This window comes from Pelodiscus sinensis, chromosome 4 (genome assembly GCF_052426305.1).
Source record: "Pelodiscus sinensis isolate ZL-2025 chromosome 4, ASM5242630v1, whole genome shotgun sequence".
Lineage (NCBI taxonomy): Eukaryota > Metazoa > Chordata > Testudines > Trionychidae > Pelodiscus > Pelodiscus sinensis.
The window spans coordinates 19541895-19559541 of record NC_143055.1 but is presented as its reverse complement, the minus strand read 5'-3'; the positions used below and the strand labels follow the sequence as shown (position 1 = coordinate 19559541).

At 46.6% G+C, this 17647-nt stretch overlaps 1 protein-coding gene across 2 annotated transcripts in view; it reads left to right on the top strand.

The window, feature by feature from the left end:
* Nucleotides 1-17004, top strand: part of SLC75A1 (solute carrier family 75 member 1) — a 54762-nt gene extending 37758 nt beyond the window's left edge. For both annotated transcript variants that reach the window (XM_075930857.2, XM_075930858.2), the window contains 4 exons: nucleotides 4180-4270; nucleotides 5968-6015; nucleotides 8520-8609; nucleotides 16278-17004. In XM_075930857.2, coding sequence (XP_075786972.1) covers nucleotides 4180-4270; nucleotides 5968-6015; nucleotides 8520-8609; nucleotides 16278-16384 — 336 coding nt within the window. In that variant the 3' untranslated portion in view covers nucleotides 16385-17004. The remainder of the gene's footprint in view (nucleotides 1-4179; nucleotides 4271-5967; nucleotides 6016-8519; nucleotides 8610-16277) is intronic.
* Nucleotides 17005-17647: the final 643 nt, after the last annotated feature.

Sequence of the window (17647 nt, the reverse complement as noted above, 5' to 3'; positions counted from 1 at the left end):
CCCCTACAGGTTTTTGTATGTTGCCATTCCTAATATCAGATTTGTGTCCATTGATTCTTTTACGTAGGGACTGTCCTGTTTGGCCGATGTATATAGCAGTGGGGCATTGTTGGCACATGATGGCATATATTACGTTGGTGGATGTGCAGGAGAATGTACCAGAGACAGTATGGCTGATCTGGTTAGGTCCTGTGATGGTGTTGCAGGTGTATATATGTGGGCAGAGTTGGCACCGAGGTTTGTTGCAAGGATTGGTTCCTGAGTTCGAGTTATTATGGTGCAGTGTGTAGTTGCTGGTGAGAATATGCTTAAGGTTGGCGGGTTGTCTGTGGGCAAGGACCGGCCTACCTCCCAAGGCCTGTGAAAGCGAGGGATCATTGTCCAGGATGGGTTGAAGATCACTAATGATGCGTTGGAGAGGTTTTAGCTGGGGACTGTAGGTGATGGCCAGTGGTGTTCTGTTGGTTTCTTTCTTGGGCTTGTCCCATAGCAGGAGGCTTCTGGGTACATGTCTGGCTCTGTCAATCTGTCTCCTCACTTCCTCCCCACACGAGGAATTCACACCTCCAGATCAGCTGCTAGAAGTGGGCCTCATGCTCCTACACTTCAGTTAGTCTATAAGGTGCCACAGGACTCCTCGTCGCTTTTGCAGATTCAGAATAACACGGCTACTTCTCTGATACTGAGAACAGCCTCTCTCCATCCTGTTTGGAACCTCCCTTCAGGAAGTTGAAGGCTGCTATCAAATCCCCCCTCACTCTTCGCTTCTGCAGACTAAACAGACCCAAGTCCCTCAGCCTCTCCTCATAAGTCATATGCTCCAGCCCCCTAATCATTTTGGTTGCCCTCCGCTGGACCCTCTCCAATGCGTCCACATCCTTTTTGTAGTGGGGGGCCCAGAACTGGACACAATACTCCAGATGTGGCCTCACCAAAGCCGAATAAAGGGGAATGATGACATCTCTGGATCTGCTGGCAATGCTCCTCTTAATGCAACCTAATATGCCATTAGCCTTCTTGGCTACAAGGGCACTGTTGACTCATATCTAGCTTCTCATCCACTGTAACCCCCAGGTCCTTTTCTGCAGAACTACTACTTAACCGGTTGGTCCCCAGCTTGTAACTATGCTTGGGATTCTTCCGTCCCAAGTGCAGGACTCTACACTTGTCCTTGTTGAACCTCATCAGATTTCTTGTGGCCCAATCCTCCAATTTGTCTGAGTCATTCTGTACCCTATCTCTGCCCTTAAGCGTATCTACCTCTCCCCGCAGCTTAGTGTCATCCGCAAACTTGCTGAGGGTGCAATCGATCCCCTCATCCAGATCATTAATAAAGATATTGAACAAAACCGGTCCTAGAACCGAACCTTGGGACACTCCGCTAGAAACCGACCGCCATCCTGACATCGAGCCATTGATCACTACCCGCTGGGCCCGGCCTTCTAGCCATCTTTCTATCCATCTTACCGTCAATGTATCCAATCCACAATCCCTTAACTTGCTGGCAAGAATATTGTGGGAGACCGTATCAAAAGCCTTGCTAAAGTCAAGGTATATAACATCCACTGACTTCCCCATGTCCACCGAGCCAATTACCTCATCATAGAAGCTAATCAGTTTGGTCAGGCACGACTTGCCCTTTGTGAATCCATGCTGACTATTCCTAATCACTTTCCTCTCATCCAAGTGCCTCAATATGGATTCCTTAAGGATCCCTTCCATGATTTTTCCAGGAACCGAGGTAAGACTGACCGGCCTATAGTTCCCTGGATCATCCTTCTTCCCTTTTTTGAAGATGGGCACTACATTTGCCTTTTTCCAGTCATCCGGGATTTCTCCCGATCTCCACGACTTTTAAAGATAATAGCCAAAGGCTCCACAATGACATTTGCCAACTCCCTCAGTACCCTCGGATGCACTAAGTCCGGTCCCATGAATTTATGTACGTTTAGCTTTTCTAAATAGTTCCTAACCTGTTCTTTACCCACCACGGGGTTAATCCTGTCAGTGCAGAAGGATTAACAAGCTCCACTTCACACTAGCTAAGTTAAATCCTATTTCTGCAGATGGCACCAGCTCCGTCATGTTCTTTGGCAAGAAAATATGAATGCTTCTTCTTCTGTATCAAAGATAGCAGTGCAAGAAGTTAATTTTAGATGTCTTTCAGTGGCCATACTGTGTCTATGCACTACTTTGTTCTCTCTGCTGACTTCCTCCTCCTTCCATTAATTTCCTGCCATGCCTGCTGCGACTAACTTCAGCTCAGTGCACCAGATCTGCTTTTCACGTATCCCATTAATCTTTATGCCCCTTCATCCTCAACCATTGGTCTGTGTATAGTGCAACTATCTCTTAATAATCGATGCACACTATTTGGTTAGCGTGGGCCAAATAGTAGGGTAAACCATTCCTGCCTTCCCTACATAAAGTACCGACTGGCTCTGGAGGCATCCTGTTTGCTCAGTATACTAGTTGGCTAGCTCTGATGGGAGTGTTTCCTTTTGTCATGTGTAACTTTAATAACTCAGACGTGACTCTGGATTAGCATTGTGGGTGTGGTTCCTCTTTAGCAGAGTGAAAACAGCAATTTCAGCTATCCTTAAATTGTAACAATGTGAGAGGGCTGGGGAAAAATTAAAGCTCTCCTTTGTGAATCATGTGCTGGATCAGAGACAGGCAAGCTATGGCCTGTGGGCTGTGTCTGGCTAGTCAGGTTTTTTACTCCAGCCCTGAGCTCCTGCTGAGGCATGGGGGTTGGAGGCTTGCCGTACTCTGGCACTCCAGCCAGAGAGTGGGGTGAGGACTTTGTGTGTGCCATGGTTCAGCATGGCCTCTGGAAGCTGGGGTAACTGGGGGCAGCACGTGCTGGCTCTGCAGCTCTCATTGGCCAGGAACTGTGGCCAATGGGACCTGTGAATGGGGCAGACTAGCCAACTAGCCACACTTCCACATAGGAGCTGCTTCTGGGAGCTGCTTGAGGTAAATGCCGCCCAGAGCCTGCACCCCAGCCCCTTCTTGTGTCCCCAAACTCTGCCCCAGCCCTGATCATCCTTCCCACCCTCCGAAGCTTTTGATCCCAGTCCATAGCATAGTCCTTCACTCCAAGCCCCTCACCCCCAACCCAACCTGAACCCCTCATCTCCTTCCCCCATCCATATCCCAGTCCTGATCCCTCTTTTGCTCTCTGAACCCCTCAGTCACAGCCTAGAGCACCCTCCTGTGCCCCAAATCCCTCATCCCTGGGGTTTGGGGCACAGGAGTCTGCATTTCCAACCAGAGACCCCACTACCTCCCCAAATTCCAACCTCTTGTTTCAGTTGTGACCCCCCCCCCTCCCACCATCTGGACCCCTCAGGTCCAGCCTGGAACATCCTCTTGCATCCCAAGCCCCTCATTCCTAGCCCCACCCTAAATCCCACATCTCCAGCCGGACCCTTCACTCGCCCCTGCATTCCAATCTCCTGCCAGAGTCCAGAGCCCCCTCCCGCACCCTGAACTCCTCATTTCTGGTGCACCCCAGAGCCTAAACCCCCAGTTGCATCCCCTCCCACATCCCATCCCCCAATTTAATATTGTGGGCCATGAATGCTCACAATTTCCATATTGAGATGTGGTCCTCAGGCCAAAATGTTTTCCCACCTCTGTGCTGGATCCTGGCTCGGATACAATGATTTCCAATAGGAATGGTGAGAGCACAATATGGAAGCAGAGATAAACTGCACAGCAGGAAGAGGAGAATCTTTTCCTGTTTCTCTTTAACCTTGGGGCAGATGAAATCTAAGGATCTTCTTCTCCTGAACCATGGTGACTGACCCTCCAGCTGACTAGGGGCAGATGCAGCTTCTCATAGCATCCCTCAGCACTGCCAAGAAAAGGGGAATATGGTGCTTTTATTGCTTCTTTCCCAGTTCTGCTAATCTCTGCTTGCCTAGGCATTCTCTACCCCTGCATCCTCAGTGACACAATCGCCACTTCCCCAACCCCTAATAGGAAAAAGTCTCCCATGAGTAAAAACAGACCAAATTAGAAAGAGAAACACGGAATCATGGGAACTGTTGTCTTAATTTAAATAGAGCCCCTCTCAGCAGCAGCGCAGCGCCAGGAAACCTAGGATTAGGCTTTTATGATTAATATGGTTTTAGCTGTAATAGAGGGACACTCATTTTGCATTTTTTTTAGGCTATCATGATGCTGATTCCAGCTTTCTTGTTAATCGGATGGGCTGCTAATGTGACTGTACTGAGCACTGGACTGTTGCTCTATTCTTTCGGTGAGCTATTCAAATAGTTACCAATAGGCTTTGAAGCCTAAGCATGGCAAAGCCACTATGTAGATTTCCTCATCCTGTTAAATAAAGCTGTACTTCAGGCTTCATGGAATAGGAACTAAAAGTTGACTTTCTTGCTTATAAAACCTTGAAGGAATTGCAGCTCTGGATTATTCTGGTTCTATTTGTATCCCTAGAAGTTGTCATGGTGATATGTGTGAATGTCACCAGCATTGATCTTGTCTCAGCTCAGTGGGGAGCATTTCAGATTCTTTTTCTCTCCCAGATCTAGAAACTACTTGTACATTAAATAAAAATACCCCATCTTAGTAAAAGGCTGGCAGCTTTGCTTCTCACAACTATGGTAGCTGCATTATTCATTACACTTCAGAGGCTGGGCTGAGGAGAGCTGCATAACTGTCTGTCAGAGCATGAATGAGAAGTGCTGTATATAAACACTCGATTTATGCTAAACACAGTCAAGGGAGGACTTAGTCACTGGTATAATTTTCTGCTCTCCTGCTTTGCTAACCACAGGGGGGCAAGGTGGGACAACTCAATCTGTCATTTATGAAGAAGACAGCAGAAGTATGTGTGCATATATATTTAAAAGGAAGGAAGTTTTTGCAGATTTAGGCTCCCATTCAGGAAAACCATTAAGAATGAGCTTCCGTTCCTCCCTATTTGGAAAAGAATGTAGGCGCATGCCTGTGATTAGTGTAACTTAAGCACCTTAAATCTTTTCATGGACAGGCACCATCAGAAGCTCTCAAAAGAGTTAACTTTATTACAACAGGATATTCTCTTTAGAGTGTCCGGGATACATTTCAAAATGGGTAGAAAATTTTAAATCCCTAAAACAGAAAACCCTTTGTTTTGAAGACTCCATTTGACATCTTGTTTGTCTAGAGACAAGTGTATGTTAATGACTTCACCTAGATTAAAGGTACAAATTGAGATTCTTGAAAAATTAGCAAATCATTCAAATTTGCTGATGGATGCCTAGCTCTTTCCCTCTGATTGTCTTTTCCTTGCTGGGAAGGAAGGGTATTTTGTATGCTACAGCTCTTCCTTGATGGGAGAAACATGTTCTGTTTCAGTAAAAGGGCAGTTCTCATTGTTAGATCTTGGCTGTTGTATTTAGCCTGGGCTCTGAGAGCTAGCATATTTTCCCACTAGACTTGGCATATGCATACTGCATTGCAGAACAATATGGTTGCTTTTATCCACTTAATACATTAGTACTATAAACTTGTGTGCCTCAGAGGACACTTCCATGATTCTACACGTGGCCATCTTATAATGCATGTGATGTCTGAAAGATTCCCTCTCCCACTACACCTGACAAGATGATGAAGATCTGGAAAACTACCAGTTAGCTGAATAGAATGTAACTGTGACCTTTATGCCCCTTCCCCCAGGGCTCTCAGGAAGAAAGATTGTAATGTAAAACAGCTGCTGAATACTCATAGATTTTGTGGCTGCAAGAGCTGTTTGTGGAGGTTGGCTTTGTGGGGGTCTTCTTCTTATTAAACTGAATTAAACCTTATGATTTATTGCTGGTATAATCCCCGCAGGGCTCCACATTTTTCTGTGCAGTAGTAACCAATGTGGCTGCATTTCTGGCTATTGCTATTATTGCTGTTTTGAGCTCTCTGCGGTTTGGTGCTGTTCTAACCTACTCTTAACATCTTTTCCAGCTGCTGCCATTGTTATTCCTTGCTTGTCAGCAGTAGTGTCAGGCTATGGTAAGTGGCTCTTTACTTGTTTGGAGGACAGCACTTGTCTGTACAAAGCTAACTTTAACTGCAACTATGCAAATACAAAACCCACTTCTGCTTAGCAAAGATTTGGTGCTACAGCAACAAACATTTACCGCTGGAATGTGGACTTTAACAGCTGACATGGGGTTACACTAGATGGATTTCCAGCATACTTAAGAGCCTCTCCTCCGCTTTGACAAAAATTAAAAATATAGTCAATTAAAAGTAAAAGCAGCAGCTAATCCATCCCCAGGAGTAATACTGCTCTTATCTAATCAGAGACAAAGGCATGAATAGCAGTGACAAGGTTGCAAACTCCAAGGGGGGAAAAGCCTTTCTAGACACTGATGCTGTATGACAATTTAACTGCAGCTGGGGATCCAACAGTCTGGGTATCCCCATAAGCAGTAACAAAGAGGAGGGAAATAAACAGCCCATGGGCCGCCAGATGCTTCATTCACAGCGTGTCCATAGGCACGGCCGCTCTCAGCTCCTGTTGGCTGCAGTTCACCTCCAAGAAGTGGCCCGTGGGAGATGTGGGAAGCACTGTGGGTCGGACCACCGCTTCCTGCAGCTCTTATTGGCCGGGAATGGCAAACTGCATCCTACGGGAGCTAGGAGTGGCTCTATCTGGGGACACACGGGTCACTTATCACCCACCCCTGCGTTACAAGACAGAGCAGCCCACGGGCCACTTATTGCCCACCTCTTCTGCAACTGGTGAGACCATCAAGTAATGGGGGGGGACTCCATATCTTCTGGTTACTTGCATTAGCCCGCCAGTATTTGCCTTGGTTTTATCAGGCTTTACTGTCAGCTAATTATCTCCCATCCATGCCCCATTCCTTTTCAGGCATTGGTGCGGGTGTTTGACAGCACTGGTTTGGTTAGATGAGATAGAGACACAAACCTAGCTATAAAACAGCGTGCTGAAGGTACCTCTGCCAGGCCACCTTGTAGGCCCCAAGTATTCCTTGCATAGAGGGGACATTAGATGAATCACTGTAGAACTCCCCATGGAGGGCTCTTCAGTCAGGAAGAGAAACTGCCCAACCCTGGGAACTCTGGAAACAGCAAAGATGGAACAGAGTCACCTCCAAGCAAGTCTGCCCACTTCTGCCACAGGCAGATTGCAAACGCCTGGTGAGCAGCAGTGTTGGATCCAATGCTTACAGCGTCTTCAGCCACTGCAAGGAGATCGTCTACCAATGTCACTTGTGCAGTTTCTACTGTGTACCCAACTTGAACCCAAATTGAGAGGCTTACGGCCACGTTTCTCAAACTGTGGATCCTGACCCCTTAGGGGGTCGCGAGCAACTTAGAAGGGGGTCACGGTATCAAAAAGTTTGAGAACCCCTGGGTTAAGGGTACCTGAGACATCTACGTTTCCTCATCATTTGTCCACCACCACCTTCTCTCTAAGCCTTAGCCAGAAGAGAAGATCAGAAAGGGGGCAAATGATAGTTGGTTTATTGAGCTAAAGCTGCACAGCAATCTGCTTAAGGAGAGAAGGTTGCTGATCTCTAGCATTGACCATCTCTGCCAATAGTGGAACTAGTTCTTTCTCACCGGTGTTATCAGCAAGGAGGAGGATGGAGCCAAAGCACTGGTTGTTATATATTACACTTGCACAAAATACACAAAGAAACCATAACTGCTATTCCCACCCCTACTTCCTGCCCTGAGCCCTCTCCTGCACCCTAACTCCCTCCAAGAATCTGCATCCCCACCTCCCGCACCCCAAATCTCTTGGCCTCAGCCTGGAGCCCCTTACTTTCCTCCAAAAAGCCTCATCTCCAGACCCACCCCAAACCCTGCACTCCCAGTCAGAGCCCCCACCACCTCCCACATCCACCCTCCTGCCTCAGGCCCATGAACCCTTCCTGCACTGCGAACCCCTCATTTTGGCCCCATCCTAGAGCCTAATGGGCTCCCAGAAGAGTTAATTTGGCCCTGGGACCAGTACATTCAGAAGACAGGGTTTTAAGAAAGAAAGATTAATGATACATGCACATTTCAATATGTAGATACACAGATACGAGTACACACAGCATTAAGTCATTATAATAAGAAACAGAATTTTCTGTCTTAATGTTACAAAGAAGATGTAAAAAATCATTGAACAAGGAGCATGTGAAACTCTCCTGCAGTCCAGTGAAGAGAAGTATTAGCTTCTGTCGGATTCTCTGTGCAGCAGCATATTATGTGTTTTTGGCATGGAGCTGCAGTATGTGAAAGCTGATGAACAAGCACTCGCAGCGAGGGCCATTAATTACATTTTCCCAATGAAGAAATCCTGTTCAGCAGCCAGAATCACCTCTCTAGTGGAGAGGAAAACTACTAAGGAGGAAGAATGTTTGGTGGACAGGGATGGAGTGGGCTGTGTGGGGTAAAAAACACAAATCTGATATGCACAAAAAACAGGATACAAGAGGAGGGAGTAGGTCTTGTTAAAAGAACTAACTGATGCTGCACTCTTCCTTGCACAGGCTCAGCCAGCCAGAAGGGAACAGTAATGGGAATTCTGAGGAGCCTGGGGGCCCTAGCAAGAGCCCTGGGACCAATCTTGTCAGCAGCAGGTAAGCATGGACACGCTCCTGTATCACCCTGACAATATAAAATGTAATTCTCTGGCTCTTCCAGCTTGGCAGCCATGGGAGAAAAAGGGCAGTGGGAATGTAGAGATGACTGAAGAGTAAATGTCTTTGCTGAACATCCCTAACTTTTAAGGGAAAGGCCAAGTTGTGTCCTTATGGAAGTCTCCCATTGATTTCAACAGGAATTGCTCATGGAGCAAGCTACTCACGACAGGAAGGGATAATGTGATATAGTTTGATTTTATGTCGCTCCTGAAATATGTACCACTTTCCCCTGACCTAGCTCTGGGAATATCTCAGAAAGCATGTGGTTCAGGGTTTGACATGGAGTGGCTACCCTTACGCAGCAGCAGTTTAAAATACTGTGTAAAGGTGCAAAACTGGAGCTTTCTCCCTCTGTGAAAGAAGCATCCTTGTTACCCAAGAAGATAAGCCTATGGTGTCAGCAAAGACTTGGAGGAGTGGTGTACAAATGCCTGTTTGCAGTGCAGCAGGGCTTACAGGACACAATTGCGACTAACCTGGTTGTGCTAGGCGCTGTATGGATGGAGTGAGCCTGCCTATGCCTGGAGGCATTCACCATCTCAATAGACAAGGCAGACAGCAGGTAGGAGAGAAAAGAAGGCTCAGAGAGAGGTGAAGTATCTTGCCCAAGGTCACACTGCTGGTCAGCATCACAGCCAGAAATAGAATGAAAGTTTCCTGCCAGGACAAGTGGAAACAGTGCCCTAAAGATATGGTGGCACGTGCTTGTGCAGATGCAGAATGTGTCCCTTTGCCATGGACTAACCGTGAATATCTGCATTGCAAGAAAACAATACTTTTACGTCCTGAATAGCATACGTGCTGCCCTTCCACTGAGTGGTTGAGGCTCCCACTGTTCCACCAAGACGCACAAATTCTGTGCTGAGGAGGCCATGTGTACTTGGAGGAGGCGAGCTAGGTTGGGAAATGGCCAAGAGGAGTTGAAGAAGGTAGAGAGTTACAGTATCAGGGCGTGGTGTGAACATTGGCCATATTGAGTGAAAGATGGTAAAGCAAATGGGCAAAAGTAATGACTTTTGCCTCTTTGCTTTTAGCTCATTCACTGAGATACCAGGTGGAAGATGGTTAATCAAAGGGACGGAGGCAGGATTCTCTAATTCCAGTTCTTCCCTTCACAGTGAGAAAGTGGGGGGGGGGGGGGGGGAAAGGTGAGAAGAGAGTGCCCAGTTCATAGAATACTAGGACTGGAAGGGACCTCGAGAGGTCATAGAGTCCAGTCCCCTGCCCCCATGGCAGGACCAAATCTGTCTAGACCATCCCTGATAGACATTTATCTAACCTACTCTTAAATATCTCCAGTGCTGGGGATTCCACAACCTCCCTGGGCAATTTATTCCAGTGTTTAACCATCCTGACAGTTAGGAACTTTTTCCTAATGTCCAACCTAAACCTCCCTTGCTGCAGTTTAAGCCCATTGCTTCTTGTTCTATCCCCAGAGGCCAAGATGAACAAATTTTCTCCCTCCTCCTTATGACACCCTTTTAGATACCTGAAAACTGCTATCATGTCCCCCCTCAGTCTTCTCTTTTCTAAACTAAACAAACCCAACCCAATTCTTTCAGCCTTCCCTCATAGGTCATGTTCTCTAGACCTTTAATCATTCTTGTTGCTCTTCTCTGGACCTCTCCAATTTCTCCACATCTTTCTTGAAATGCCATGCCCAGAACTGGACACAATATTCCAACTGAGGTCTAACCAGTGCAGAGTAGAGCGGAAGAATGACTTCTCTTGTCTTGCTCTCAACAGTTCTGTTAATGCATCCCAGAATCATGTTTGCTTTTTTTGCAACAGCATCACATTGCTGACTCATATTCAGCTTGTGGTCCACTATAACCCTGAAATCCCTTTCTGCCATACTCCTTCCTAGACCGTCCCTTCCCATTCTGTATGTGTGAAAGTGATTGTTCCTTCCTAAGTGGAGCACTTTACATTTGTCATTATTAAATTTCATCCTGTTTACCTCAGACTATTTCTCCAATTTGTCCAGATCATTTTGAATTATGACCCTGTCCTCCAGAGCAGTCGCAATCCCTCCCAGCTTGGTTCTTTTAGTGCAGCCATTTTCTGTGCATTTAAACACTGGGGCGCTGGGCTGGGAGCACACAGCCCCACATGGCAAGCCTGGCACCAGAGAGCCACTTGCTCTCTGCAGACAAGCTGCTGAGGCAGAGCCGGGCAGTGGAAGTGGGCACTTCAAAGGTAGGGTTACCATACGTCTGGTGCCTGACTCTGGGGGAGAGAAGGGGCACTGGGTTAGAGTGGGGGGACTGGGGTGCCTGGCTTTGTGGGAGGGGAGGTCATTGGGTTAGATTGGGAGGGCTGGAGGTACTTAATGTTTTTTTTGAAAAAGGGGCTACTTTAAAAAAAAACCCTCTCTCTTTCTCTCAGTAGCGGCAAGGCTCAGAGCCCAGCTCAGCTGGGCTGAAGTGCAGACACCTGGGTGGAGCCTGGGTGCTGAGGCCCAATAAGGGGAGAGGGTCGTTAGGTTACCATATTTCAGGTTCTCCAAAAGAAGACACTGCCTGAGGGTATCTGTTTGTACTGGAGGATGGGGAGGAAGTGCTATCTACAGCCTCACTTTCATGATGGAGGGCAGTCACTCCCTGTCATGGTGCAAGGGTGGCTGACATGGGCCCAGGATGTAGTGCCTCTCTTCAGAACTCTCCCTTTCCCCAGGGCTGGGAGGAATCAGGTTACCATTCCGTTGTGGCTGTAGGGAAGGGACCCATCAGAGCATGGAGACAGCTCTGAGCTGCAATGTCTGCTTGCAAAGATCCCAGCCCGTGTGTCTTATTTGAAAAATCCCCCAGACAGAGGATCAAAAAACCTAGGTCTGAGAAACCTAGACATATGGTAACCTGAGTCACGGAGCTCTGGCTCTTGCTGGAACAAGACTGTCAACACTGCTGCTCCTCGCCCCATCATGTGAGTCTGAGTAAGTTGAGCAGGGATTTCAGATTTGCTGCTATGGAGTTTTTGTTTTGTTGCTTGCTGCTGCTGCAGTATCAATGCATGGGGAGGTCTGACAGGGCCAGACGCAGCACCGGTGCTTTGGCTCTAAGCCTGGCTCCAACTGATTCCTCCCATCCAGTGTTTAAAGGCGCAGAACTTTTTTGCTCTAAAGCTTGACCTGAAGCCCGTTACTGTGTGGCAGAACTGAACCCTGCACTATAGTAATCCTGTCACAATACATCATGGACTAAGTCCTGGACTCATAAAAAGACTTGGGCACTTAAGTTTGAATCCCAGTTTTAGGCTCCCCAGTGATTCACAAAACTGTGACTTCACCCTCTCGATACCTAAGTTTGTGCAGTAAAAGTTCCCTTGGTGCTTGTGTTTCTGCTGTTGCCCCTGCACATTGCTGCTTCCCTCTAGCGGTACGTCTAGACTGGTGGTATCATGGAAAAACTCCACCGCGTCCAGGGAACGCGTTTGCTCTTCTGCTTTTTTTTTTTTTTTTTTTTTTTTAGGTGGAAGAGCAAATGTGCTCTTTCAGGGAGCCCTGTATACCTTGTCTAGATGGGCCCAAATGGCCACTCAGCACCTCCTACTGGCTACCTGAGGCAGCCTGTTCCCTGACATGCTGGCCCTTGAGACACACAGGCCATACTGCCAGTCTCTCCTCACTCATTGTACAGGACACCTAAGGGCCTAGCTCAGCTTTGTGGATTGTCAGGTTGTTCTTGTGACTTTCTACCTGACTCAAAGTTAGGCCTTGTGACATTTAATATACACCTGCCATGAGTGCAGAGGCCTGGACTAGAACCTCTCAAGGGCTAAAGGATTATGGCATGGAAAAGCAGGGAGGCTTTTGGAAAGGGAATAGAAGCAAGGGCATAGATATTGCTTACTGTAATTGGGCTGGTGCCTAACTTAGAGAACATACTGTGCTTGTAGAGCAACTTGGTTGACAGCAGCACTTAGCAAGTAGCAAACAAGCTAATTATTTGAAAGGTAGAGCTCCAAATTTCTAAAGTGCCTCAACTGCTTGCTTACTTTCCTTTTCTTCCACAGAGAAACATTTCATCATTATCTGTCAAAGCCCAAAGGAAAGGGTGGAGATTTGACGTTGGCAAGGAGAGCGGTGCTGGGCTCAGCCTTGTGCAGTTTTCACCCCTCCTCTTCCCCCAGCCCCTCCTGCCATATTCAGGGGTTTTCCTTGTGAGGGACGGGGACCTTGCAGGAGTAGGGAGAAGGCCATCTGTCAGTTCTGGCTAGATCCAGATTTAATATTTACTTGATCTCAGCTTGAAACTTAGGCTGTATTTTAAAAGTTTAAAGTGGAGGCAATTCAAGGTCACTTTGAGGGTCAGTTGCTGTGGACAGAAAGCAGGACGAAGTGATGGAGGCAGGCACAAAGATGGAGCGTGTTTGGTGATTGGGAAAAAGCAAGTTTAGGACTAGATACTTGTGAGGAAGATGTGGAGAGCAGCAGCTTGCACGTATGGATCTAGCTTCTCTTCCTGGGGCCCCCTATGCCTGCTGTTGCTGCCTTTCATGATTGATGTCATCCTGCACTCCTCTCATGCTCTTGCTGATATTTCTTCTGGCTCTGAGCTGCTGGCTGCCTTCCAGACCCAAGTTCCTGCTAAGTGCAGCAAGAGTTGAGGCAGCTCTGACTGGAATTAAACCATTTTGCAACTGAGTTAACTAACTGGCTTCCAGTGAAAGCTAAACCAGGCAAAATAAGGGACAGTGGGTAGGGTATCAGCAGAATAGTTGTGTGTGGCTGCAAAAAGAATTTACCTAATTTTAAAACTTACCTTTTGAAAAGCATTGTCTAGATGGAGTAAGTCAGTGGTCTCCAACCTTTTTAACCACAGAATCACTTTTCAATGTAAGTGCAATGTAAGATCTACCTCAAACCCAAATACCCTTGCCCCACTTCCTTCCTGCCCCTTCTTTGAGGCTCTGCTCCTGCTCCATCCCTTCTGAGGCCTCACCCTGCTCACTCCATTCTCTTTCCTCCCCCATCCTCACTCACTTTCACCAGGCTGGGGTAGGAAGTTGGGGAGCAGGCTCTCTTCTTGGGCTAAGCAGTATGGAAGTGGCTCTGGGCTTAGCCAAGGGTGGGGGATTAGGGTCCAGGAGAGGTTTCAGGGTACAAGCTCTAAGAAGGAGTTTGGATTCAGGGGGACTCACATCTGGGGCAGGAGGTTCAGGGCTGGGACAGGAGTTCAGGAAGCAGGCTCTGGCAGGGCACCATTTAACTGAGACAGCTTCGGGGTGGGGGAGGTGGAGCAGTGGCCCTACACTACTTCTGAAAGCAGTTGGCATGTGCAGCAGTGGCTCCTTGGCGCTACGTGTGGCCCCTCATCTACAGGCACTGAGCCCACAGCTTCAAGAAGTGGCAATTACCATAGCCATAATTACTCCAGCGATGATAGGTTAGGCATTTTAGAACTCATTAAATTTAAGCATAAGAGAGAAATTAAGATTGACATGTGCAGACCAGTCAAAACTCCAAAATAACACACTTTGCAAGCAGTAAAAGTAGTACCAACAACAACCCTCCCACATATGTGTTGGAGCAGGAGATGAGAGTGAAGGACAGTGTGGCTACGTTAACACTGGCGGCTTCTTGCACAAGAACAGCTGTTCTTGTGCCAAAACTTGCCAGGTGTCTACACTGCACGTGCGTTCTTGCGCAAGTAAATGTATTGTCTAGTGTCGGAAAACAGGGCTTCTTCCAGAAGAGTTATTCCTCTCCCCACGAGGAATAAGCCCTCTTATGCAAGAGCTCTTGCGCAAGAGGGCAGTGTAGACAGACAACATGAATTTCTTGCGCAAGAACCCCTATGGCTAAAATGGCCTTCAGAGCTTTCTTGCACAACAGAGCATCCACACTGCCATAGATGCTTTACCACAAAAGCACATCTCTTGCGCAAAAGCATATGCCAGCGTAGACATGTTCTTGAGGAAGACTTTTTGCATAAGAACTCTTGCGCAAAATAGTTCCCGCACAAGAAGCTGCCAGCGTAGACGTAGCCTGTGGGTTTGTGAGAATGACAGACGCATACACAGTGTGTCAGAGTGACAGGTTTGCATTGCCAAGCTCCCTCCATCCCCTTCTCTCTGTGTAGAGATAGGGTACAACAGTGGGTGCCTGCCTTCCCTCCCAAACCGTACACGCAGGAGGCTCCCAGGGGGCAGCTCCAGGGCAGGAGCAGCATGACAGTGGGTGGAGGGACAACTGAAGTACCAGTGCTTGATAGCTTCCCAGCCAAACCAGTCAGGATCACCTGTCAGAGGCTCCAAAATCTACTGGTAGTTCCTGATCTACTGGTTGGTGACCACTGGTATAATTAATTACTTAAGTACAGCCACATGGGGTCAGACTAATGGTTCATCTAGTTCAGGGGTCTCCAAACTACGGCCCGCGGGCCGGATGCGGCCCGCGAGGCCCTCTCATCCGGCCCGTGGAGACCTTTTTGTCTACGGAAAAAAAATTACGGAAATTTGAGAACAGACTTGTCCGATGATAATCTCAGGTCACTGTTGATGTTAGGGACAACAAATCTAAAGCCAGAAATGTCTGCTATTTTGGCATCCAGGAAACAATTTCACCATTCACACTAATACAGGTGTTCATGTGTAGTGTATCAATGTGTTATTAAATAATAACTGAATAAAATAATATTAAATAAATAATTAAAAACAACATCCATGTTTTGATTGTTTTTTATTTGGACCTCAAGTGTGTAGTCGGCCCCCGAACTGCTGTTTGATAGTTAATGCGGCCCTCGGGCAGAAAAGTTTGGAGACCCCTGATCTAGTTCAATAGCCTGTCTTCTGACAGTGGCCACTACTGGAGTGTACAGAACAGGGCAGCTGGAGTGAGCCATGTCTTTTCCTCCAGATTTCGGCCAGTGAGAGATTTAGGGTTGCCCCAAGAATGGGGATGCATCTCTGATTATCCTTTGCATTGATGAACCCATCATCCATAAACTTACTGGCTGCGTCTAGACTGGCAAGTTTTTCCGCAAAAGCAGGCACTTTTGCGGAAAAACTTGCCAGCTGTCTACACTGACCAGTTGAATTTGTGCAAGAACACTGACGATCTAATGTAAGATTGTCAGTGTTCTTGCGCAACTACTATGCTGCTCCCGTTTGGGAAAAAGCCCTCTTGCGCAAATGTAGTTGCGCAAGAGGGCCAGTGTAGACAGCTAAAAACTGTTTTGCGCAAAAAAACCCTGATGGCGAAAATGTTCTTTTGCGCAAAAGCGTCCGTGCCAATCTAGATGCTCTTTTCCATTAAAAGCATTTGTGGAAATCATGCCAGTTTAGATGCAGCCACTGAGTTCTGTTTTGAACCAGGTTGACTTTTGGCCATCACAGCATCCCATAGTAATGAATTCCACAGGTTAATTTAATCATAAGGGGACTACTATCAACCAGTGTATTAGCCAAAGGTTATTTGCAGCCACACTTTGTTCATGGGTAAAGAGTCATATGTGCAAATCTAACTAGGTGCACCTCTCATCATGTACAACATGCAACTACTCAAATTTGTACCAAGGCTGAACAGGAAGTCATTTTGAAAATCTTTTTAACATGTACAAGGAAGATAGCACCCAAGAACTAAAAGGCTTATTTCTTTTGCAGTTTACTGGCTGGCAGGAGCCGAGATTTGCTTCACTGTTTGTGCAGTTCTCTTCCTGCTTCCCCTTATTCTTCTTGGTTACATAAAGCAGCATACAAAGGAGGAATAACCAAAGAAAGGCGCAACATCATGGCTTACATTCTCTAAGGGGACGTCAAAAGAAGTGGAGAGTCAGTTGGCAAGAAGTGATTTAAAATGGAACAACATTCTGTTTTGATTTGCTGGAAGGCCAAATTGAATTCCATTCTGCAATACCCACCATGATCACAAAATTATTTCTTATTCACACGTTGTAATCCCCAAGGAGATGGAAACTCAGCTAACATTAATTCTCTCATGCCAGTTTGTCTCTTTCAGCATGTTGTATCTCTGCTACATAAAATGGTGAGATCATGCCAGCTGCACAGGCAGAGAAAGGTTGAATTCAGCAAGATAAGAATCACTCCATAGCAGAAGTTTGTGCTTAAATTACAGTTCCCAACCAGATGTGGCATGTAAAATGCCATGATTTCTCACAATATCATGTGCACATTATTATTACTTTTACAGATCCTGCCTTTGCCCATTTCATTTTAAGCACTGGCTGCTCATTCTGCTGCTCTGAGCAAATATGGATTAGTGTTTTCAGGCAGCCAGCCTAATGATCAAGACCCTGCAATTGGTTCATGAGAAGAAAATGCAACACCTGCCCCATTTTGTGAGGGTCGTATTGAAATTATTTTGCCAGTTTCCTTGCATAAGACCTCCTTCCCCTGGTAAAATCTGTACCTCGTGCCTTAAACTGGGTGGGTTTTGGTTTTTTTTGGTTGGTAGCCAGAGTTTTTATGATTTGTGAGAGCTTTATAGCAATCTTGAAACTATTCCCACAGTACTGCCAAGTGGTTATAAATGAATAGGTGGTACAACTTACACACAATATCATTGGAAAAATGTTTTAGCTACATGTTATATGCCTAATATTTTGTATATCAGGTTTTTCCAATACTGAGCATTTTCCAATATTTGTATTTTGCACTACAAACAGTTCATTGCAAACTCATCTACTGCAGTTACAGTGTGGGTAGGAAGATGCACAGTAATAACATGCATCTTTTTAGAGTGTCCTTTTGTTCATCAGTCAGTGGGCTATATAAAGCTCTGTCCAACAGCACTTCTGCTTAGGGCTGCATGGGATGGGGAGGATGTCTTCTTGTGTTCAGCTTCATGGGTGGTCAACCCATTCTAGGCAAAGAGCCAAGATAACAGTGGAGCCAGCACAAAGAGCTGGGAAAAAGTTGTCAAGCAAAAAACCAAAAACCAAACAGCTCTAAAAAATGCTCTGCCCCTTTAAGAACTGCATTTAAACACATTTTGAAGTTTTTTGGCCACAGCT